Below are 23,929 nucleotides of genomic sequence, written 5' to 3' on the forward strand. Positions count from 1 at the left end.
TGTTTTACACACGACAGTGTGATTTATATTGCACTTGTCACCATGGCAATAAATGAGCCACAAGTTGTGAAAAAAAAAAAAAAATATCCCTCACTTTCACCGCTTGCATATTTGCATTGGCTCCGATAGCCATTCCAACTTATAGGAAGCGCATTTCTTTTTTACTTTGGCGTGTTGGGTGGATGTGTCGCTGTTCATTCTTTTCGCGAGGAAAAGGGGTTAGCATTTGACGTCTCTTAACTCCGCACTGTTGCTAGCTAGCTAACCAGCATGGGGTGTATATGCAGGGAACAATTCTGTCCTTATGTTTGATTGGATGAATAGTATAAGTGAAACATTCATAGACTGGAAACTTGTCACTCGCTGTCACAATGCAAAATGGTACAGAAAACAATATTATTGGTCGAATTAACCAGATAAGATGAGGTCTAATATTAAATATTATTTAATACATTTGTATTGCATTGTGTTTTATGCACAGCATAGACATTCTAGTGCGCTGAGATTGTGCAAGCAGTGAACACTGACCCCGGGCCAGACTTTGGACATGCCTGATATAAATCATCTTCTTACTTCCCTCTTTAACATCACTAGGAATCTTGGGACCCATGGCAAACCCTTTCAACTTTGAATTAGGCAGTAAAATGCACTATAAATACGGCTTTGTCACCACTCACAATCGAATAAAGCTTTACCGTTCCGCCATTATGAAACAAGTGAGGCCGACCAAGAGCAGAACACCATCTCCATGTAATGACAACCAATAGCAGACCAGAATTGTAGTGATGCATTGCAGGGACGGAAACTGAAAATAAGTGTAATTACCTCAAAACGCCTGCAGATAGAGACGAAACAACACAAATACAGCCAAGCCACTAGGGTCATGACTATTATTTTGGGCACAAAACTGGGAAATACCATAAAGAGGAGATGATATATATATATATATATATATATATATATATATATATATATATATATATATATATATATATATATATATATATATATATATATATATATATTGTGGCATCACAAGGGGACGTGTAGTAGAGGGCCGCTACTTCCCCTTCTGTGAACCAATGCCACACCCCAAAATGGCCGAGATGCCGAGGACTCCAATGCCCAGCATGCCTCACTGCCTCAACAGGTGTAGCTGATCAAGTAATGGGATAAAAGCCGACCTGGCTGATTGAAGCGAGAGACTGTGCTGCTGAGGACTAGAGACGTGAAGCAAGAGAGTGCCACCAAAGACAAAGCCAGAGAGTTGTGAGAACAGGTTTTATTTGGACTTTGACCGTTTTTGAACTGCTTTAAGTTGTACTTTGTGCGCCAGTTTTGGAATCCCGTGAACAGACTTTATTTCAAGTTTTTGCATTTTTGATCATATCACTTTCCTGCTTTCGTTTGTACTTTGTAAAGAGAGTAGTTTTGAACTCTAAGAACCAACCTGATTTTGATTGCTGTCTTTTGACCATCTGTTTTGATATAGTTTCTTTGAACTTTGAATGACAAAATAAACATTTTATTGAGAACATCTGACCTCTGTGACCCCATCTGCCCTGTCACACCCCACGCGACCCCACAATATATATATATATATATATATATATATATATATATATATATATATATATATATATATATATACAGTGGGCCCCCGGGTTACGAACTTAATCCGTTCAGCGGCTACGCTCGTATCTCGAATTGCTCGTATAGCGGGCAATCCAAACCCATGTTAATTCGTGAGTGCGTGCAACGCGCGCAGAAGCCTTAGGTAAAATCATCATGCTGTATACATAAATTAATATTAAGTGACATAATCTACTGTACAGTTGCATTAAATAACAAATACAAAGGATAAATGACTTTTACCTTTGGAAAGACGTGACTTGTGCTGAGATAAGCAGAGATGAGCAGAGATGAATGCTCTAAGTCAATACGGTAAATCAGATATGCTATTGGTCTTACAGTGTCAAAGTAACTTTTTCAGTCAGGGTTTTCTCTACTTCCTTCCATCCCAACCAGCTGTGCCATCAAGCTAGATAAAGGCGTTCGGCCAATAGCATATCGGCACTTCTGTGATTGACGTGTGACACCGGCCAATAGCATCTCCGTGAGTGAGACCGGGTGACCTTAATCGACCAATAGCATATTGGCGTCTCCTTGACTGACTGATAATTATTTGCACTTTTTTTTTAAACGGTTGGAATGTATTGACATCTTATTGATTAAAACACATTTAAATCTGTGACGATTTTTTGTCCTGCAATCGGCACACTTAATTTCATGTCAACTGTTTTTCCCGACGTGAATTGAGCACGGTGGAAGCGGAGAGGTGGTTGTGTGTGTTGCATTTACTAGGCAGCACACTTATGGCTTGTTCGAGCGTCAGTTCACCTTTGGTTACAACTCACAAAATTGCAACAATGACGCTGTCCCAATGCATATCGGGAGATCGCCGACTAACCTGACATGCAATCTTGTCTAGCAACCATTAAATGGCGCTGTATCATCACCCGTAATAGGGTGCAGAGGTTGACATCTTGAGTTAATACGGCAACGCATATAGGCTATTGGTCTTACAGTGTTACAGTAACTCTTTCAGTCATGGTGCAAATCACGGAGATACTAAAACATCATCCTCTTATTTCTTCCTTTACCGCTGCTAGTAATTTTAGAAGCTATGTCTAACAGATAAAGTTTGCAAAGTCTTCAAAACATTCCGTTTTTCACTCATTTTGTCTACTTCCTTCCATCCTGTCCCATCAAGCTAGATAAAGGCGTTCGGCCAATAGCATATCGGCATTTCTGTGATTGACGTGTGACGCCGGCCAATAGCATCTCCGTGAGTGAGACCGGGTGACCTTAATCGACCAATAGCATATTGGCGTCTCCTTGACTGACTGATAATTATTCGCACTTTTTTTTAAACGGTTGGAATGTATTGACAATTAATTAAAAAAAAAACACACATTTAAACCAATGACAATTCTTTGTCCTGCAATCGGCACATTTAATTTCATGTCAGCTGTTTTTCCCTTTAGCTGTACAAACACTACACTTAAATGGTAATATATTTAGACACCGTGAGTGAGACAGTCAGTGTGAGATTGTAAGACCAATAGCGTTCACGTTACCGCCATAAGTAACTATTAATGATTGTAGATGACGCAACTGCTGAATATATTGACGCAGTTAGGCGAGAACATTTCTACATACTCAATGGCTGGTTTGACGGAATGCTCGCAAGACGAGAGGTTTGCTCGTAAGCGGAGGTCAAAATTCTCCCTGATCCACGCTCGTAAGGCGGAATGTTCGCAAATTAGGATGCTCGTAAGCAGGGGGCTGACTGTATATATATATATATACACACACACACACACACGCACAGACAGACTGAGTTTTCTAGGTAAGCATTATTATCCACCCACTACTTGTCCTCCGTTTCCAAGTGAACCATTTTCAGCATTCAAATAGAAACGCGAACACTTTTCAAAAACACCTTTGTTTTCACATGCTTGTATTGTTCCAAAACGCCATTGATGGTGTGATCTTCATAATGTAGCTCAATGAACACACTGTGTTCATCATAGGGAGGGACTTCAACAACTGTTACCTTAGGACTGTTTCACAAATATTTCATTCAATATATTAATTTAATTTGTAGTCTGCTTGGGAAGTGAACACAATAAGAATTTCACTGTGTGGTATAGAATGTACTATGTGACAATAAATTCTCTTTGAATTTTTGAATATGCATTGGCTCATTCCCACGAGGCTCGCAGCCGTGTGAACACGGGGCCAAAAACTCTGAGTAAACTGCAAATTGGTGTCAATACACTGCTCTCACTAACATGCGTTCCTCCAGTCAAATCAGGTTCCGTGGGAACCCAGTGTTCATAACAATAGTTCTGCCTGTGTGTGAATTATTTACTACTGACGTTGATTGTTCTGCTGTGTGCTCCCAAACATACATTTTCACCACTTCAGTATTTTCTACATTAAAGGTGATAGCTAATAAAAGAAACGTTATTGTTTATTTGGCCGACTCGATGCAAAATGTCACCTCCTCAGCTCCGGAACCAAGTCGAAACTGAAGCTCGTGGATAATGTCATCATGTAATTTCTCTTGCACAGGCAAAATAGGGGAGGTACGAATTGCTCCTATCATCAAAAGCATGCTTTAAGCAAGTTTTAACAGGTGTGTGGGCGCAGAATAAGTAAAGAATTCTTAGAAATGCATCAATGAAGGAAAATAGCACTTTGGAGAAATCAACATTGGAACATAGTTAAAAGTTCCAAAAAGATTTTCACCTTATGCCCGCCCCCTTTAAAGATACTAAAATTGATAAATTGAGGGACAGATAAAATTAAAATGCTGGAGGGGGTCAGATAAATATACAACTTGTACAAATTAGATTCTACAAAGTTTGTAAAACGACTTACAGTCCCAATTAAAAGTCTGGAAGCATTCTTGACATCTGTTTTTTTTTTGTTCTTTTTTTTCTTTTCCCATTATTTAAAAAATTCCTCAATTGTAGATAAATGTTGATGGAATTATCTGCTAAACACAAATGAATTATCAGAAAATAATGTTTTAGCATTTAAATTCTCCCAAATAGCTTCAAAATTCGCTTTGCCAAAAAAAGCCAACCACATCTTGGTATCTTGGTACATCTTGGTATTTTCTCTTAGAATTTGAAGGTGTTCCCAAAAGTTTGACTGTTAAAGCGGCTAATCATAGTACAATCAAGAGACATCACATACCAAATCTCTGTGATCCTTGTTGTCAAAGTCAAACGAAGAGAGAATGGACTTGAACTTGTTGAGGATTTCATTGTGTCTTGTCATGTCAGTGGCCAGAATGCATCTGCAGTTTCAAAATATTGTCATGTTGTGTAATGGACTCCACACACAGCAAGGTAATGGTCACAAAAGTAAATAAAAATGGTCTCACTTAATAATGCCTTCCCTTATTCGTTTGTACTGGTCCAGAGACACGTTTCTGAAGATGTTGCTCTCTTTCTAGACACAACAAAACCTAATTTCTCTGAAGCTGCTTCACCACATTTTACTGTTGGATTACTAGATGATTCATGACAGTGTTGAAAAGTTTTACCTTCTCCAGTATATCAAAAGCGACAGCACAGTGGTGGTTCTCCAGGGGAGAGATGTCATTGTAGCGAAGGGCAAGTTCTGTTCGAGCGTTGATCTGCAATATGGAAACATATAAACTATAAGTTTGTTTTTTTTCAGTTGCGGGTGAGATGGATTGTAGAAAATTGGTATTAGTGAGTGAATAAATGTATTTATATTCATAAAGCACTTCTCACAATGACTCACAACATGCTTATGCAACATTCAAAGGTGAGCATTTCTGTAGTGCAATGCGTGTGGGGCTCAAGTTGGATAAATTTGACTTGTCAACTCATGGCAGCCATCACTTTCGAGAATGTATTTAGTCCCACTCTGTGGTTTTTGAGTCAAGTTTTGCGCGCAATAAGAAAGCCAGTTATCAATGCATTACACTGAGGGCTTGCTGGCAAGATTCACCATCCAGGCATCTGATTAGTGATGATGTGATCATGTCAGAAGAAATAGACAATAAAAAAAGCCAGCATGGAAGCTAATTGGTTGAAACGTGACTTGGAGGACACTTTGATTATGGACTCTTTGAATGTACAGTACATGAAAAACAAAACAATGCCCCCTCTGTGGGCCGTCACCTTATTGTGGTGGAGGGGTTTGCACGTGCCAATGAAACCCTAGGAGCTAAATTGTCTGGGGCTTTATGCCCCTGGCAGGGTCACCCATGCCAAACAGGTTCTAGGTAAGGGACCAAACTAAGCACGGTCCATCGACTCTTAATGATGAATAAAATAAATGGATTCAAGTTTCCCTCGCTCGGATGCTGGTCACCAAGGCCCCCCTCTGGAGCCAGGCCTGAAGGTGGGGCTCGTGGGCTCAGCCCAAAATGGTTACATGGGTCCCGCTTATCATGGGCTCTCCACCTGTGGTAGGGGCCATAGGGGTCGGGTGCAGTGTGAGCTGAGCAGCAGTCACAGGTGGGAGCCTTGATGCTCCAATTCCTGGCTACAGAAGCTAGCTTTTGGGACTTGGAATATCACCTCTCTGGTAGGGAAGGAGCCTGAGCTGGTGTTTGAGTCAGAGAAGTTCGGACTTGCCTCCACATACAGCTTGGGATCTGGTACCCGTCCTCTCGAAAGGTGTTGGACTCTTTTCCATTTTGGAGTTGCCCGCAGTGAGATGTGTAGAGCAGGTGTGGGCATACTTATTGCCCCCCAGCTCAGCGCCTGTACACTGGGGTTTACTCCAGTGGACGAGAGGGTAGCATCCCTCCGCCTTCGGGTGGGGGGATGGGTCCTGACCGTTGTTTGTGCCTCCGCACCAAACAACAGTTCAGAATACCCACACTTTTTGGAGTCCTTGGAGGGTGTGCTAGAGAGTGCTCCTCCTGGACACTCCCTCGTTCTGCTGGGGGATTTCAATCCTCATGTCGGCAATGACAGTGAGACCTGTGGTTGGGAGGACCCCCCCCTTGGAAGGAACCCCCCCCCCGATCTGAACCTGAATGGTGCTTTGTTATTGGACTTCTGTGCTCGACCCGGCTTGTCAATAACAAACATCATGTGCACTTGGTACAAGGACACCCTTGGCGACAGTTTGATGATCCACTTTGTGATTGTATCATCGGATTTGCGGCTGCATGTTTTGGACACTCAGGTGAAGAGAGGGGCGGAGGTGTCAACTGATCACCACCTGGTTGTGTGTTGGGTGGGGAGGATGCCGGTCAGACCTGGCAGGCCCAAACGTATCATCAGGGTCTGCTGGGAACGTCTGTAGAAGTTTCAAAACCCACCTCCAGCAGAATTTCTCCCACGCCATGGGGGAGGCGGGGAACAATGAGTCCAATGGACCATGTTCCGCGCCTCCATTGTCGAGGTGGCTGATCGTAGTTGCAGGTGGTCAGTGCCTGTTGTGGCGGAAATCCCTGAACCTGCTGGTGGACACCAGTAAGGGATGCCGTCAAGCTGAAGACGGAGTCCTATTAGGCATTTTTGGCCGGTGGAACTCCAGAGGCAGCTGATAGGTACCAACTGGCCAAGCGGTATGTGGCTTCAGTGGTCACCGAGGCAAAAACCCGGGTGTGGGAGGAGTTTGGTGAGGCTATAGAAAACGATTTCCGTACGGCGTTGAGGAAATTCTGGTCCACCATCTGGCGTCTCAGGAGGGGAAAGCAGTACACCATCAACACTGTGTATAGTGGGGATGGAGTGGTGCTGACTTCAACTCAGGACTTTGTCAACCAGTGGCAGAATACTTCGAAGACCTCTTCAATTCCACCAACACGTCTTCCCCTGAGGAAGCAGAGTCTGGAGGGTTCGAAGTGGGATCTCCCATCTCTGAGGCTGAAGTCACCGAAGTGGTGGATGAGATCCACTAATAGAGTTTCTAAAGGCTCTGAATGTTGTAGAGCTGTCCTGGCTAACACACCACTGGAACATCTTAAGATTTAAGATCAACATTTTAAGAAGGGGGATCGGAGGGTGTGTTCCAACTACAGATGGATCACACTCCTCACCCTCCCTGGTAAAGTCTATTCAAGGGTGCTGGAGAGTAGGGTCCGTCTGGCGAACCTCGGATTCTCTCGGCTGGCCTGGGAACACCTAGGGATCCTCCCTTCGGAGCTGGATGAAGTGACTGAGGAGAGGGAAGTCTGGGCTTCCCTGCTGAGGTTGGTGACCCCGCGACCCAACCCCGAATAAGCGAAAGAAAATGGATGGATGGACAAAACAATGCAGTCCAATATCATTGCAGTGTGTGAAGGGAATCATATATTAGGTTGTTATCATTATGTGCTTAGTTCATTGTTACCCATTTATGCAATCCTAGTTCATCTTGACCCTGTCCTTAGATAGAACTGTTGACGCACGAAAGTGTGAGCCGGGACCTTGGCCCAGCTGCCGGTGGCGCCCGGCTGGCTCTTTTGTTGTGTCTTGTAATCTGCTATGCTTCTACTCAATAAAAGCCAGGGGGGGACGGCTGGGCAGTGGAAAACTAGCGTTGGAAGACCCACGAGTTACATTTGCCCAAGCTTTTTCCCTATGCCGGCATAGAAAAGTCAATCTTGGCTGGTCTGAGTTACTCTTTTTGCTGTTTAAGCAGCTAGGCTTGTCCTAGTCTTCTTTTCTGAGATTTCTCTGACACAGTGTCTGGGCCGGAGAGTTACCTGCGGATTCTACATCCCACACTGTGCCACACCACCACAATGATGGCTCACACCCCAGCCCACTGCATGCCTTTCACCTATGTTGAACCAAACCACTAGTCCCTGGAAAGTCAAACCGTGCTATCGCAGGGACTAACAATTCACGCAAAAAAAATGAATAAAACTGACTAAACAGAAACAAATTTCATTGATTGCTTCAAATTGTCAAAGGAGAAGATAATGTGTTATGACTCGTGGGTCATATGTGGTTTTTGTATGTGTTCTGCTGTGTTCTCTCCTTGGTTTGTGTGTGCGTGTGTGTGTGTGTGTGCCGGAGTGAATCAATTGTGTGCAGGTGGTGTCCTCTTATTGGCTGGCTCTCCTGATTGCGGCCCTATTTAAACAGCCCACGGACCGAACTATGTCTCTCTCCGGTCGTCCCACCGCCAGAAAACGCCACGTCAGGGACTGTTAGGAATAGTGTGCATTAGTGTTGTTCGCTGTGTTTGTTAGGTGTGTTTGTTAGGTGTGTTTGTTAGTTGTGTTTGTAAAGAATCTGTAGATAGAGCAGTAGTAGGAGGGAGATGCCGTTTTTGTTTAACCCTTTTTCTCCTGTTTTTGCGTTAGGTAGATAGTTGAGCCAATTGTCATTCATTTCCTTTTTGTTTGGCGAGCTAGTTAGGGATTTAGAGGACCTTTTGTTTATTATTTTGTTTGTTTGCTCTCCCTCTGAAGACAATAAAGGCTGCCATTTTTGTACTTTTAGTTTCACGGGTCTTTTCTGGTGGTGAGAGTACGGACGGGGGGAGCACACACATGTAATATCCTAGCTCCCCTAGGCTGGGTGTAACATAATGTTGTCCGCGTAGAGTGCTTTTTCTTTTTAAATCCAGATGTGAATCACATTCTTTTAGCTGTTTTGTGCTTATGAACCATAGACCTGACCAGGGCGTGCCGCGGCGAAGCAGATCTTTCAAGGCTTGCGTAAAGTTGGCAGACCACGGCACTACGGCACTGCCACCACGGAGCACAGCAGAGCGGAAATGCAAATTGTGGAATCCATGAGTTAAACGGTACTGTACAGTCACCTTCCAATAACGGCCTTAACCGAGTGAAGAGTTGGGAGAATGTCTGTTTTAGGGCAGTGCATCCTGAATTGATTGCCAGCTGTTAGAAGTAATAAAAAGACCACCAACCACTTTAAAACCAGACAATTTAGAGTGTCCAATTCACCTACCCTGCAAATCTTTTGGATGTTGGTGCAAATTGGAATGCCAGGGGATAACAGAAACAGGGAGAACATGCAAACGCCACACAGGAAGGCTGGAACCGGAAAAGCACCTAAAACCTGTGCTTGTGACGTAGGCCGGCTAATTTGACTGGCACCGTGCCACCACAGTGATAATGTACAATTGTTTTCTCTCTCTCAGCAGAGGAGGTGCCCCCTTACCAGCTTGAAGTAACCCAGAGTAGGTCACTCATGAACAAAATAACCACGTGTCATTCCCCCCTTGAACAAAAACACATGAGACAAAAGGGGCAGGAGCATTTTGTGTTCATTCTAAACTTGGCATTATATGGTTTAAATGCAGAAGCACAAACTTTATAAGCCTACAAGTTAAAACAAGATATCAAGTCGGTGTAATGGTGTCTTTTGCACTGAGAGGTATGTGTCTTTGTAAGGTATGTGCTTTTATACCTGGTAGGCATTATTGTAGCCAGCATGGTCAAGGTCATGGCAAACTGCAGAGGTCAACATGATGAGCAGGTCAATGCTTTCCATTTTACTTCTCAGGTCAGTCAACCAGATTAAACCATACATCTGTGCAAGAGATTAAAAACTTGTTTTACTTTAGCTTCAACAGCATGAACAAGTGAATACTGTACTTGAGTTATATAATTAGTCACTGAGTTTGTATGGTGTGTTTATTCGTCACCGCATAATGCACTTTTCTACTTGAGGTACTCATAGCGCTTTGCCCTAGCTAATCATTTACCTACTATTGACGCAGCATCAGGAGCAACTAGGGGTTCGGTGTCTTCCTCAAGGTCACAGAGACATGGTCACAATAGCCAGGGGATTGAACCCACAGCCTCCTGGGTGGGAGATGACTAGACTACCATTGTACACGGCGCCCAAAAAGCCTCTTTCATCATCTTGAATTGTCACAAGATCCCAAAAGCATGATCATCACAATTCCGAGCACACAGCTCGGCTTTGAGTTAACTCATGCACGAAGGACAGCACCATGGGCAATCGGAAGCCATCCCCTCTGTACACAGGGTGTTAGCATTAAAGGGAGAACAATATGTGTATTTTTTTGCATTCGCCTGTGGTAGCTTTAGGGGCATTATGCTAAATGCAGCAATAAACACTCCTCCTCCTGCTTTCCGTAGCTATAACAGACATGGCGACCGACGGAGCAGTGCCACCTTCCATGTAATATAATTTAATGATAACTAGACCGATGATTATATTTAAAACATATCGATTGTCGTCAAGAACACATTTATTTGTATGTTTTTGAAATTTATAAAAATTTAGTTTATTTATTTTTAATGAAAAATGGTCTAACTCTTACACAGTGTCACTTTTAAGTATATTAGGCTAATGACATACCAGCGCAAAGACTTAACAAAGTTTGACAGCTTGAGTGCAGTCTGCACCTGTTTTCCCTGAATGCCAAACACGGCTAAACAATGAGAGTTGGGAAGTGACTCTCAATTTAAATAATTGAAACTGCTTAATCAACCATTTTTTCTCATTTTTGCTATTCTTTTTCTGTTTATTTTAAGTCATATTTATTTCATTTTATTGTTATTGTGGTTTTGTTTATCACTTAATTCACTTGTTAAAACTATCTACTCAACCTAACACACCTTTGTTTTTTGATTTTTTATTATTTTACTTCTTTTTGTTTGATTAAGCATAACGTAAGATATTGAATGATATTCCCGAGTGCCAAGAAAAACACATTTAAATAAAATGCATTATTATTATTAATATTTCAACGAACCAACTAACCGGCCACCCTCCCACTTATCTGGGGTCAGGTCGTGGGGACGGCAGAATTAGCCGAAGCACTCTCTCCAGTTAATTTCTCCAGAGGGTTCCTTAGGCTTTCCCAAGCCAGCCCAGAGCCATGCAGTAGTCTCTTCAGCTTGTCAAGGGTTGTCCTTGAGGTCATGCCTGGAAGACCTCACCGGGGAGGCATCTATGAGGCATTCTCACCAGATGCCCGAGTTACCTCAGCTGGCTCCTCTTAATCTGGAGGAATAATGGCCCGACTCTGAGTCCCTCCCGGATGACCAAACTTGTCATTCTACCTTTAAGTGAGCCCCTGGACACCCTGTGGAGCAAACCCATTTCGGCCGCTTGTATCCAAGATCTCGTTCTTTCGGTCAAGTCCCACAAATGTAGATTGACCAGTAAATTGAGAACTTTGCCTGTAGACTTATTTCTTTCTTCACCATGACAGACACACACACACACACACACACACACAAATACTCACTAAGTGTGACTCACCATCTGGGTGACACAGAAGCAATGCTTGAAATTGTGGAAAGGTATGTTGTTATATCTGTGGTACACTTCAAACAGGAACTGTTGTAATACTTCAGGTTCAATATTGTAGGTTGTGACAAAATCCAAGTCTGTGTACATGACTTGCAGAAGCACCATTATCTCTGAATCCTCCCACTGCCTGCAGTCACACAAAAAGAGAGAAAACATTCTGAGGCAAGCAAGGTGCAGTGAGTATGTTACCTTAGTTCAGTGCTTCTCAAATAGTGGGGGGAGGGGGGGGGGCATGCAAATTATTTTTAGCTGTACTCGAATAAAGTGTAATTGCAGATCCACTACAGTAGATGGCAGTGGCGCTCTCATTGTCTGAGTTTGCACAAGGAGTATTAGCCAAATGCAGCCACTGTCATAAAATCAATAACGTCTGGCCCGCATGGAGAATTAATACATTGGGTAGCAGCGCTGTTATCTGCGTGTGCTAAATACTGTCATCTATAGGCTCAATTAGGAACAGCAAATTACGATATGAGTAATTGACTGTATGAGCCCCTAATTTTCTAAAATGGCGACGATCAACAAAAGGAAGAAAGTTGAGCTGCAGTGTGACGCAGTGAGCTGCGGTCAGCACCGCCAGATTTATATCGCCAACTTTTACTGACAGCTGGATAAGGACAAGTTTCCGAGAGATTTGAGCATTTGATAAGAAAATGCTAAGCTTGTTCGTTTCGATATATTTGTGTGAGAAGACATTCTCGGTTATGAACTTAAATAAGAGCCATGTGAGGACACGGCTATCGGACTCTCACTTATAAGACATCTTGCGCATCTATACTACTGCCATAGAGCCACACCTGGCCTTTGTCCTGCACTCCAGATCTCAGTTTCACCCACCACACTCATGCGGACAAGTCATTTTTCATTTACGATAAGTCTGAAAACTTTTTTTTTTTTTTTTTAGGTTTTCACTTTTCACCAGAATAATAACCATTTCAAAATCCAATCAACATGTATAGTTACTAATTTCATATTTTAAATGAGCCCTGCACTTGTTGATATGACTATTACTTGTCAATTTCTCTGTTGTTTAAAAATTCTATAAATATTAAACTGCCATGGTGAGATATTTTTTTATGTTTCAAATGTAATTTGCACCCAGTAGAACAATTACTTCTGTTACAAAAAAGTAAATTAAAGTGTTTAAAAAAAGTGAAGTTAAGTGAATATTCAATTTCAATATTTAATGTCAATTCAATTTTGATATGCATGTTTCAAATTAACCAAAACACATGCTTAAGATCGCTGAAATGAAAATAAAAAAGCAAATGTTAAACACAGAACGGCTCGCTGAAATGTATCTAAATTAACTGCTGTTGTAAAGAACCCCTGCCAAGGTTGCCCCCCTACATTTTCAACACACCAAATCTGGCCTACTTTGCAAAAAGTTTGGACAACCCTGGCGTAGGGTTTATTTTACACCCAACAGGTGATATAAAATGAGTAAAGGACACCTTAAGAAACAAGTTTAAGATATTTTTAACAGGGAAGAAAAGAAAGGCGGAGAAAGCTGAAGATAATTAGACAAAAGAAAGGCACTCAAAAGCTAAGATGAGGAAATATGACAAAGCATATGTAGTGCTTGGCTTCACTGTGATTGCAGTGGGAGACGAGGAAAGACTGATGTTTTCTGTGTCTAAAAATGTTGGCAGCGGACAGCATGAAGCCAAATCATTTAAGGCATCACTTGAAGACGTTACACCCAAATCACGCTGACGAGCCGATGGAGTTTTTTCAGCAAAATTATGCCGAATATTGCCAATAATCATCTTGCTTTTCGCGGTTATCATATTGAGTGCTCCTGTGTTATATGATAGGGGCGGGTTACAAATGTCATTTGACTAGGGCTGTCAGGACAAATGATTACTGATTGGCTTTGAACTTTTAGCTAATAAATCAGTGCACGAGATGAGACAAAAGCCGAAGTGGCGTACGCAAACAATTGAAGAAGAGAAGTCTCTGGGAAGAACACATGCAGAGATTTTGTTTTTTTTGCACTTTATTTCCATTTCATTGTGCGCAGATTGATGAAATGACCTCTTGAACGAAAGAAAGTGAAGAGTAATATATCAGCATGTACTTCTTTCGATGAGGTGAGATAGATTCTCCCCCAGCTAAGCAGAAATTAACCATAAAGGTGTTATTTTTCGTGCTCGGTAGACATTATTAGCTCTATTCGTTAAAATTGATTTGACATTCTTAAAACACTAAAATTTTACATTATTATCAGGAAATTTTGATTGAATATGTTCTTTTCAAATAAGAGAAATAAAATAAACATTCTTCAGGCAGGAATTGGACAAGCTACAACATACCATATCATTTAAAAAACTGTTTTGTGTAGAAAATCCCATTTGAATCCGTTATCGATCTGTGACATATCACTGTTGTGCTTTGTCAAAGTGATTTGACATGTGAACTGTTGCGAGATTATCGTGCTGACTACCTGTATGATTCTTGACTTCGGCTGTGCGTGGCGCGTCTGTGTAGCCATGAAGAGCAACATGTCAGACAATGCGTATGAAATAAAAAGCGCTCTTCACCTAAAATCGAATGTTTGGAAATCATTTAGATTATTTAAGAATGATGGAAAGCAGGTCAAAGACCAGCACAAAGTTTGCAAACTTTGTCGAGCGACCATCAAATACACCGGAAGTACAACAAACCTTAGTTATCACCCGGCAAAGACGGCATGGCAGGGTTGAGTTGAGTGACCAGGACGACAAACACACATTCCCGGCTCACTGTCCATTACCTTTCAGTCGGGGTTCTCCTTTCGCCAAGAGGGGGCAGCAATTTGTCATGAAGGGTTTTTTAATTGAGGCCGGAGCAGGAGAATTACGCCAGAATTACGCAATTGAACCACAACTCAGCAAGGTCCAAGGCAATAACGGGAAAGCCAGATTTACGGCTGAAAAGTGTCATTGAGAGCAGGCGCTTTTGGAACATGATAAAAACAATTGAGTCGAGGTATAAGACACATTCCAGACAGCATTTCGCCAAGAAATATGTGCCGGAAATGTATAACAAGTTAAGGAACAAAGTTCAAAAAGAACTTTCTCAAGTGGAGTGTGACATTCACCACATATGCATGGACTTAATGTGCAACCAACTTGTATGTGACGATTACGGCACTGAAGGAAGCATTCGCTGATTGGAACATTCGGATAACGATCTCGCTCTTATACCAGATAATGCCAGAAACACGACCATAGCAGGAGTTGAAAAAGTTGTCCAAATGAAAAATATTTATATTTCTCAGTACATTATGAAAAACAAGATATGAAAATAAACTTTTTCAAGGTGAGAAGCTATTGAGCAATTGAGAATATGGGCAAAGCATGAACCGTGTGCCAGTTTGTTAATCTTTGAGCATATTGGGAGCATTGTCACTCACAATTATAACATTGTATAGACAGTATTTTCATTCATTTACAAGTTTGTGCGTGTTTGTGAATTTTGAGTTTTCATACATTGGTTTGTCTTTTATCTTGTTTTGTTTCATTTTATTTCATTTTGTTTGGTGGACATGCTGAAGTTTTGTGTCATGTTGATCATACGCCATTTGCTTTCTGTTCTGTTTGATTATTTGTTTCTGGTTAGCGCATTTAATTCAGGTTGGCTCGCAAGAGAAAGAGCTTTAGATAGCATGACATCATGCTATATGAAGAAAAAAGTCACCAAAAAGAAAAAAAAAACCCTAAAATATCAATTAAAAAAATGAGTATGTCAATTGTTTTAGCACCCTAAATTGAAAATTGAACGTAATATAAAAAAAACAACACTGTATTGTTTACATCAGGGGCAGCTCAGTCTCTGAAACAAAATATGAATCAGTAGACTGCTGTCGCGACCAAGCATCTGGGAGGAACTTCAAAAATAAAATCGTACCAGAATGTTTGGCTGTTTTACTATAAAGCAGTGATTTGGCAAACAGCACATTCTATTGTGTCATAAGGTCACCAATCGCCCCCCAACCCCCACCCCCCACCCCCCCTCCCACCAAGATCGCGGGTGGTTGGCAGTTGAAAAAAAGAAGCATTACCTAATGTCGTTACTGTACTTTAAATGATGTCATTACCAACACTGGTCGGTGAGAAATGTTGCTTTCGACTTGGGCAAGAGATGCCTGATTGCTAGTCAATCATACACATACAAACAACCATTCTATATCACATTCAAATCTCTGGACAATTAAAAGCCAATTAACTCACAATTTATGTTTGGGGAATGTAAGCCAAAACTGCAGTACAGTAATTGGAGAAAAATTATGAAACTCCACCCAGTAAGGCTGGAACTGAGATTTGTGAACTTCAAAAGTCTGTATAACTATTGCCTGCCCTCAAAACCCTGTGGTTTACCATGATATAACATCCCATACCTTCATTGTGCAAAATCTCATCTCTATCATGTGTATTGTTTTGCTTATAAAGGTTTTAGACTAATGAAGCACAGTGAATGCAGTGCACATTGCACCCACTTCAAACATGGTGTTGATAAAGCCTCTTATGATGAGCCTTTGGAGATGTGAGCCCTTCATAGGCCTATTGATATTGAGATGAGTATGCTGACTATAAGAAAACAATGAGGCCACATCTTTTTCAGAAATACAGAGGGGCCTACATGTTATGCATGGCTATCATTTACAAAATGAACACTGTGCAACATGTGCCAATTCCAAACCTACCAGTTGTCAAACGTTGGGGTCTTTAAATATTGCCTCACTTCCTCTGATACTTCCAGAGAGCTGTGAAGGTGACACCATAAGATAATGATTAAAAATGGTTTCATTATTACAAAATAGATGTGCTTTTGTAAAGGATTTATACAGTCACACATGCCTCATTTGAAGGAACTTTTCACGCACATGCTCACATTCTTCTTTTGTTTTATGCAACGTTCTCTTGTGGTAGAATGGAGAAGGCTTGTCTGCTCCCTTCGACAAGTCCTTAAATAACCCAAGCCAGCTCAGATGCTCCACACTCTAAAATGAATCAGTTCAAAATGGAAGTAAGCTAAACAACACATGCTTCTTAAACTACTTCACTAGGATACGATCCTCTCCTAAAATATTGGAAGGGAAAGCTCACCTCCTGTTTTTGTTTATAATGAAGGTATTTGGGTTTCATGTCAAAAGAAGAATGAGACAAAAGTTCAGAACTTAAGGCTTTCAGTTCACTAGGTTAGGGTTGGAATCCAGGACAGAGCACCCACTTTTCAAGTGAGCAAGGGTTAGAACCCAGGACAGAGCACCCACTTTTCAAGTGAGCAAAGTACTGGAACAGTACTGTACTGTACTGTACTGGAACAGAGATTGGTGCACTTTTTGTTATAGCTTTCACAAAAATTCTGTCATCTACTATACTGCTATTATCCCTGGCTGGCCTGTTTGATGTTTGTTGCTCAGTAAACCAGTATTGCGCTCTTTTTCTAAGGACATTCCAAATTGTTGAATTAGCCATGTCCAATGTTTGTGCTTTAGCTCTGATTGATTGATTTTCCCACGTCTCTCAACTTCAAAATGTTGGCTTTTCTCTCTCAGAGGTTTTAGCTCTTTGCTTGCTTAAAAGCAAATGTAATTTTTTTAAGGTGAACCTCAAAGCCCAAAACAAGCAGCGTCTAATTTAGGTTGAGGCAACTCCAGTCCTTGAGCTCCAACCTGATTCAAAGGAACAGGATCATTATCAGGCTACTGCAAAGCTTGCTGATAAGCTGATTATTTGAATCAGGTGTGTTGTAGGAGAGCAACATCATGAAAGATACAGAGTATCGGCTGTCAAGGACTGGATTTGCCACCCCTGATATGTTTAGGCAATCATTCTAAAAGCAAACAACTGAACCGAAAATTCCCATTAGTCACATGTTCCATTACTTTTGCTAACTTGAAAATGGGTTGATTCTTACAACAAATAAAAAAAACATGCTCTGTCCAGTTTTTTTTTTTTGCACAATTATAATCGTCTGAAAATAAAATGTGAAATTCAGAATTTTTTTTGGCTTGTATTCTTTGATTTGAGACCCAAATGTTTTCAGTTTGCAACAAAAATGAAGAAAGTGACATTGCTATTCCAATACTTTCAGTGAATACAAACAAAATAGCTGCACTACAAAATGAGAAATACAAACAATTCACAAAAAAAAACCACAGGTACTTATGTAATAATTTTGATAAGTAAGCAACATTGTATTGTCATTATCAGTTATCATTAAGAAGTATTTTTGATAACCGATTCAACACAGTATGTTAAGAAGCTCTGAAGCATAAAAATTATTTCCATGCACCTCCAGTTTTTCCCGGAATGAATCCACCTGTTTCTTCATCTCATAGATGACTGCTGGTGTAGTTCCTGCTTCAAGGAGGACTTTCTTTTCCAGGCATTTGAGTCTGAGGTCACAACACAATTGCATTTACACATATAACTTCTTCATGAAATGATGTAAAAACATGGCTAGTTAAGGTAGATTTAACTTGTAATACAGTAATACAGGTCTTGTACACAAATTCTATACACACTGTTCCCTCACTGATTCATTTTTTGTGCTTTCAGTGCTCCGGGTTTTTTTTTCATTAATAAAAAAAAAAAATGCTATACCTGTATTGCAGAAAGATGCACTGTGAATGTTTCCTGCATGCCAAACAGACCAGTTGACTGCAATCGCACATGCCACAGGCACTCCTTGGACGTCGTATACATTGATACTCCCAATTTATGACAACAGCATTTGTAAATCTTCCCAAAGCTCTCTTTCATCCTTATCGTACATCTTCAGCTGTGCGTTGCCACTCACATGTGAGATTCACTTGGAGATAGCTACTGGAGGTACTGCAGTCACTAGTATGGACAAGATTGGGAAGGCAACCGATCAATAGGTACACAGGCACTCTTAAAAGACGCTTGATTGGCTCCTGCGCGGCTGAAGGAGTACAGTAGAGAGCTTTGGGAAGATGATATAAAAATAATAAATAAATATGAATAATTTCGAGTGTATACTCTGCTCCTCTGTTTTCACTTTTGTTCAGCTCCTGGTCCCACTCAAGTTTGCCGTCCGAGTGGCGTAACTCCGAGGGCAACTTCGGCTCACCCTGTTCCCAATTACGGCCAAGGGATGAAAATGGGAAGGGATAATAGTACAATTACTGTATAAGGTTTAATGAATATAAGTAAATATGTGTACTGCGGTAATCTTTGTCTCAAATTTGTAAACTATATATACTTTTCATATTTTAAAAATTCTGGTACCCACATACACATGCCTGGGGGGTGAAGAGGGGGAGTGGGTCCTATTTTGCAGATTTTACTTTTCGTGTGGTCTTTTCAGTCCTTATTAACTGTGAAAAATGAGAGAACACTGTACTACACTTTGTCCTTTGATATACAATAACGTCATCAACCCTTTCTGGTTCAGTATTTGCTACAGTAGTGAGCAATTTATCAATTGTTTTCTCCTATGTATGACTGAATCTTAAAAATAAATCATAGAAAATATTAATGTAGGTTATCAAAACCTGTGCATCCACTTTTACAAATGTTATTCTTTTTTTTTTTTTTAAATCTTGAATGACTTTGTGGTGTAAAACCTTTTCTCCATGGATGAGAGATCAAACCCCAGGGCACCAGAGAGTTCAACACCTTGTTTTGGAAAAACAGACAAAATGATCATGTCAAATGTTTTGGAAGCAAACTAATGATGCTGCCTATGTGTGTGTGTGTGTGTGTGTGTGTGTGTGTGTGTGTGTGTGTTTGGCTCACTGTTGCAGCCAGATGCTACGACTTCCAGTTTGTAGCATATGCTTGGCTTGTTAGGCTCCAGATTTGGTGAGATGTTGATTATATTGCCTTTGGGATTGTAAAGCTTTAAGATGTCATGTGGACCAGCTTCAGCTGCAGATCGGAACAGATCTGGAAAGATTGAAAGTTTTTGAAATGTTTTGCAGATTTGGAACAAGAAGCCTTCTGGGTCGAAGTTTAAATAGCAACTTAAAGATTTTTTTTTTTTTAATTCAGCTTTTGGGTGACTGAAAATGCACACACATTCAATGTTACCTTTTCAAACAGAAAATTTCAAATATATGCGTTAAATGTCTGATTTTGCTTTGATTTTACAGTACACTGCATGCACACCGAGGCTTTAAGCTTACACAACTCATATGGAAGTTGCATAACAGGTGACAAATCACTTTTAAAATGTGGTTGGTAAAGGTCTTTTTATGAGTCATCAGGTTATACACTTTTGGCCTGCCACAAACCCTTTAAATAATACACATCCATGTTTGACGGCCATGGAAGTGAAAACACTGACTAAAGAGCTGTCAGTGGCAGCTGTATGTTTCTGGAAAATCAGCAAACATCCATTGCTCCGTTGTTGTTCTTTCTATGACCAATTTGTGAGGGCTGTGTTTCCACACAAGCTGTGCACATCAGGTCTCACGTTACTTTCATATTAAAAGTTAACATTAACATACGATCACCACTATCATAATCAAAATCAGATCCTTCCATTCACAATCTTCAATCACATTATTGGTGAGTTCAGGAAGACACATTTCACTATGAAAATGTAAAGTGTGCATTTAATAAGGAATAATACTCATATATGACCCGTTCAAAATGAAGGCAGTAAATACCCAGCTCTTACCTTTGACATCCTGTGCAGGACAATTCACCGGGAACTCAGCTTGCTCTGGTCTCCCATTCACAGTGAAGTAAATAGTTTTTGTTGCCATCTCATTTATTTAGAGACGCTTACGTTGCTGTTTGTATCGTAGGTCTGAATGAAGCGTGTTTCACCTCATTATCCTACTTCAAACAACACTCCACCCCACTTTATTATTGTTCCCACCTCTTCTCAGCCCCGCCTTTTTTTCTTCATTGGCCAGTATTTCCAAATGACACAAGATGACACTAAGGCGGTCAAGCCATTAACAGTAAACTGCTATTATCCCCACCAGTGAAAAAGAACACCTTATAGAAAGATCTTTTAAAACACTGAGATGGAGATTTTCAATGAAATACATCAGGTAGAACACAGTTACAAAAAAACTTCAAATTAAATTGCCTTGACATGATAAATATATTTCTTAACATTCATGCTCTCAATCATACTATAAGTCAGTGGCGGGCAATGGGTTTTGGATCTCGGGTTTCACTGAGCACCCCCCACGCCTAACCCCTACATCTATGCCCCACTTCACCCCCAGCCTGCAGCGAATATAGTAGATTCAGTTGAACGTATGCTCAGCAGACTGCACCCTGAGCTTGTCGATAGTGACTGAGATGGGCAACGATTAGCTCTCACTTTTTTGTCACTGAGTCATGTGTCAAAAGCACAGCCTGTGGGCCAGATCTGGCACGCAAGAAGGTTTTCTCTGGCCCCCGGGGTGATACTGATTTATTATTAGAACCGGCCCCTTGTGGATAACTAAATACAATTTCGCTGGCCAGCTTAACACTCAAAAAATAGCAAATCTGCGAGATAGAAAAAGACAGCGCAGAAAATTTAAAAAGGAAAAGTAAATTAGAGAATGCAAACGTGAAAAGTGAAAAAGCTGTAGAAGGCATCACATCCCATAAAGCTGATGTGAACGTATTTTTGCAACAAATGGAGGACCTTAGAGGGTCCTACCACATTTATGGTATAGAGGTCCAGTAGGTCTGGATGGCCGCTTTGTGGGGGGGTGATTGGCTTGGTGTTAGAGGGGACCCAAAGCAATGTGGTGTTACTCTGGAGCATGATGCTAGAGAACTTGCAAATCGTTTGGGTAGACTAATAGAGCGTACGAGGGAGAGATTCAAGCAAAGAGCTGCTATTGGGAGAGCACTGAGCAATATAGGGCAAGCATGGTAGAGTGTTTCAAAACAAATGGTGGCATTCCTGAGGAACATAGTCCAGGAAGCGTTTATGAAGAGCAATTAAAGAATCCCCTCCATGCCCACTCGCATCATACAGTCCGCCAGTGGGTAGACAAACATTGGGTAGACAAGGTCACTGGGACGCTTGAACAGAACATCAATCAAGCTATCCATGCTCAAAGAGTATTGTAATCAAAAAAGAAAAAGACTGAGACTTTTGTGGTGAGTGTTGAGGGAGGAGAAATGTACTTTCAGGGGAAAGGTCGCAGACTATCCTAGGATCATTAGTCTCTTAGGCTAATTTTCTATTATACATATTTATTTCTTGTTCTTGCCTTGTAACAAATGACATGTGTTTTCTGTTGTGGAAGTAGCTGCACGATATGATGTGGGATTTGACGGCTATGTTTTTTTCTTTTATTCACTCAGGTAGATTGAATACTCCTTTTTTGAACTTATGGGAGGATTAATGCTCATATTGCTGGTGAATTCAGTTCAATAGCCATTGATGGCTTGCGCACCCTGAACACGAAAATGCGAAAGCACTCTGGGGTAAACACATCCTCATGGTCTGAGTGGTGGGACAAAAATTTGGGCAAGTATAAAAATCTGGTTGTCTCCTTCATGCTGTCCGATGCCATTTTCACTTGTGTTCTCACATTGTTCTCGCACTTGTGTTCTCGCATTCGCACACTGCTTGATCGGCTCATCTGAACTGCTATTCCCCCGACTAAATCCAGGTTGGATGAAGTATACCTGTTACTTCATCAACCGGTTCAGGACCTGGTCCATGAGGCAGGCAATGTGCGTGCGCCTACTGTGTGTTGAGGAAGACTACAGTTTTGCGCCTCCTCATTTGTATGAGGACATGTGCCCCGTCTTTCCGGATTTGCCCCCACGTGATGATGCAGTTGAATAAGGCCAATGAGAGGTTCTGCTGTTGATGCTTCGTGGTGGTGGCAAATGTAGAATCAAGAGGAGGGAATTGTTGTGGAAATTTAATAAACCTTTTATTTTTATTGTGTAATAAATCAGTTATTAATCAATGGTGTGCCAATCAATAATGACATGTTAATTGAAGTCATTAATACAGCAATCAGTAGTACTCAGTTGAGTAAAGCACGTGTACCAATCAATCATGTGTTAGCAATTATATTGTTCAGATGTTCTTAATTGTTGAGATGATTTATTATTGTTGTTGATTCACATTGTGATTATACATTTGACACCTTTTTATTAGATATTAGGGTAGCAACATGTCCCATACATGTCATGGGCGCTCCGGGTCATGTTAGTGATAACGGTTGTTGAAGTCTTTTCAAGGCCCTGTCAAACAGTATCCAGGGCCCAAGGTCACCTGAAGGTTCCCCCGGAAAGAAGCAGTTGGTTAAGGAAGTGTTGTGGACCTGAGCGTTCGACTTACTGGAACATGTTGCTGCATACTGTATTGTGCCACTCACACACAGGCGCGCGCTCAGCTTTGACGTATGTGTATTACAAGATTTGGGGTTCTGGCCGCACATACTGCTCCCCCCATGCATTTCTACCCTTTAGGGCCGTAACCTTCATGTAACCTAGGGATCTCTAAAATAATAAAACTAGGGGGAACAAGGAAGGGCCTCAGAGTGTGGCAGTACTGCAACCTTTGTGGTCCTGTCTCGTTCTCCTATGCATGAGCAAATACGTGCCTTCTTTCTTTCTTATTTATTGGATTTGGCAGGTGTCAGCTCAGTAAACCTAACAGTTTCTTATGTCCATCAGTTATGAGGAAGTCAGAAGTAAATTCTCCATCACCATAACAATCTCTTTCACACTTTCACGGGAATGGTATGTAGCTCTGACAGCCAGTCCAAGCCGCTTCAATAAACAAGCATTCTCAGAACAGGAAGTCATGAGACGCGCATGCTTGGCTTTATAATGAAACGCGAGGAGTAAACTATTACATAAAGCTTGCATTGTTAATGCAGCTTGGCTTGCCACCCAGAAAGAGGGCGATTATCTATTGCTTCTCGATTAGCTTGTTTGTTAGCCACAATCGGTGCTATACTGTATTCACATGCTCTTTTCATACTTGTCAAATAAAGGATGACTGAAAATGTTATATGTACAGACACAGAGCAGCTAAATGAAGCATGCGACATTACACATCAGTGGTTTCTGTCGCATATGCGTACAATTCATGTGCATCCCTGATAATAACCCACAAATGACTCTAGGCAGTGCAAGAAACTCACGTGCAATTAAATGAAGAAAGTGGTTGGTTCT

General features: G+C 41.2%; 1 protein-coding gene across 2 annotated transcripts in view; it reads right to left on the bottom strand.

Moving 5' to 3' along the window:
- LOC148423244 (high affinity cGMP-specific 3',5'-cyclic phosphodiesterase 9A) overlaps window positions 1-20,597 on the bottom strand; it is a 39,228-nt gene extending 18,631 nt beyond the window's left edge. Inside the window, exons 1-11 of one of the 2 annotated variants that reach the window (XM_088415668.1) lie at window positions 20,451-20,597; window positions 19,565-19,714; window positions 19,393-19,444; window positions 18,096-18,198; window positions 16,655-16,797; window positions 16,501-16,560; window positions 11,763-11,940; window positions 9,933-10,055; window positions 5,123-5,215; window positions 4,961-5,028; window positions 4,771-4,873 (exon numbers count right to left, since the gene is read on the bottom strand). In XM_088415668.1, the coding sequence (XP_088271794.1) occupies window positions 4,771-4,873; window positions 4,961-5,028; window positions 5,123-5,215; window positions 9,933-10,055; window positions 11,763-11,940; window positions 16,501-16,560; window positions 16,655-16,797; window positions 18,096-18,198; window positions 19,393-19,444; window positions 19,565-19,714; window positions 20,451-20,538 (1,161 nt within the window). In that variant the 5' untranslated portion in view covers window positions 20,539-20,597. Of the gene's footprint in view, window positions 1-4,770; window positions 4,874-4,960; window positions 5,029-5,122; window positions 5,216-9,932; window positions 10,056-11,762; window positions 11,941-16,500; window positions 16,561-16,654; window positions 16,798-18,095; window positions 18,199-18,406; window positions 19,361-19,392; window positions 19,445-19,564; window positions 19,715-20,450 lie in introns of those variants that run through there. The other variant, XM_088415669.1, reaches the window with a different exon arrangement.
- Window positions 20,598-23,929: the final 3,332 nt, after the last annotated feature.

This window comes from Hippichthys cyanospilos, chromosome 5, assembly GCF_059441005.1.
Source record: "Hippichthys cyanospilos isolate Australia breed blue-spotted pipefish chromosome 5, RoL_Hcya_1.0, whole genome shotgun sequence".
Taxonomy (NCBI): Eukaryota; Metazoa; Chordata; class Actinopteri; order Syngnathiformes; family Syngnathidae; genus Hippichthys; species Hippichthys cyanospilos.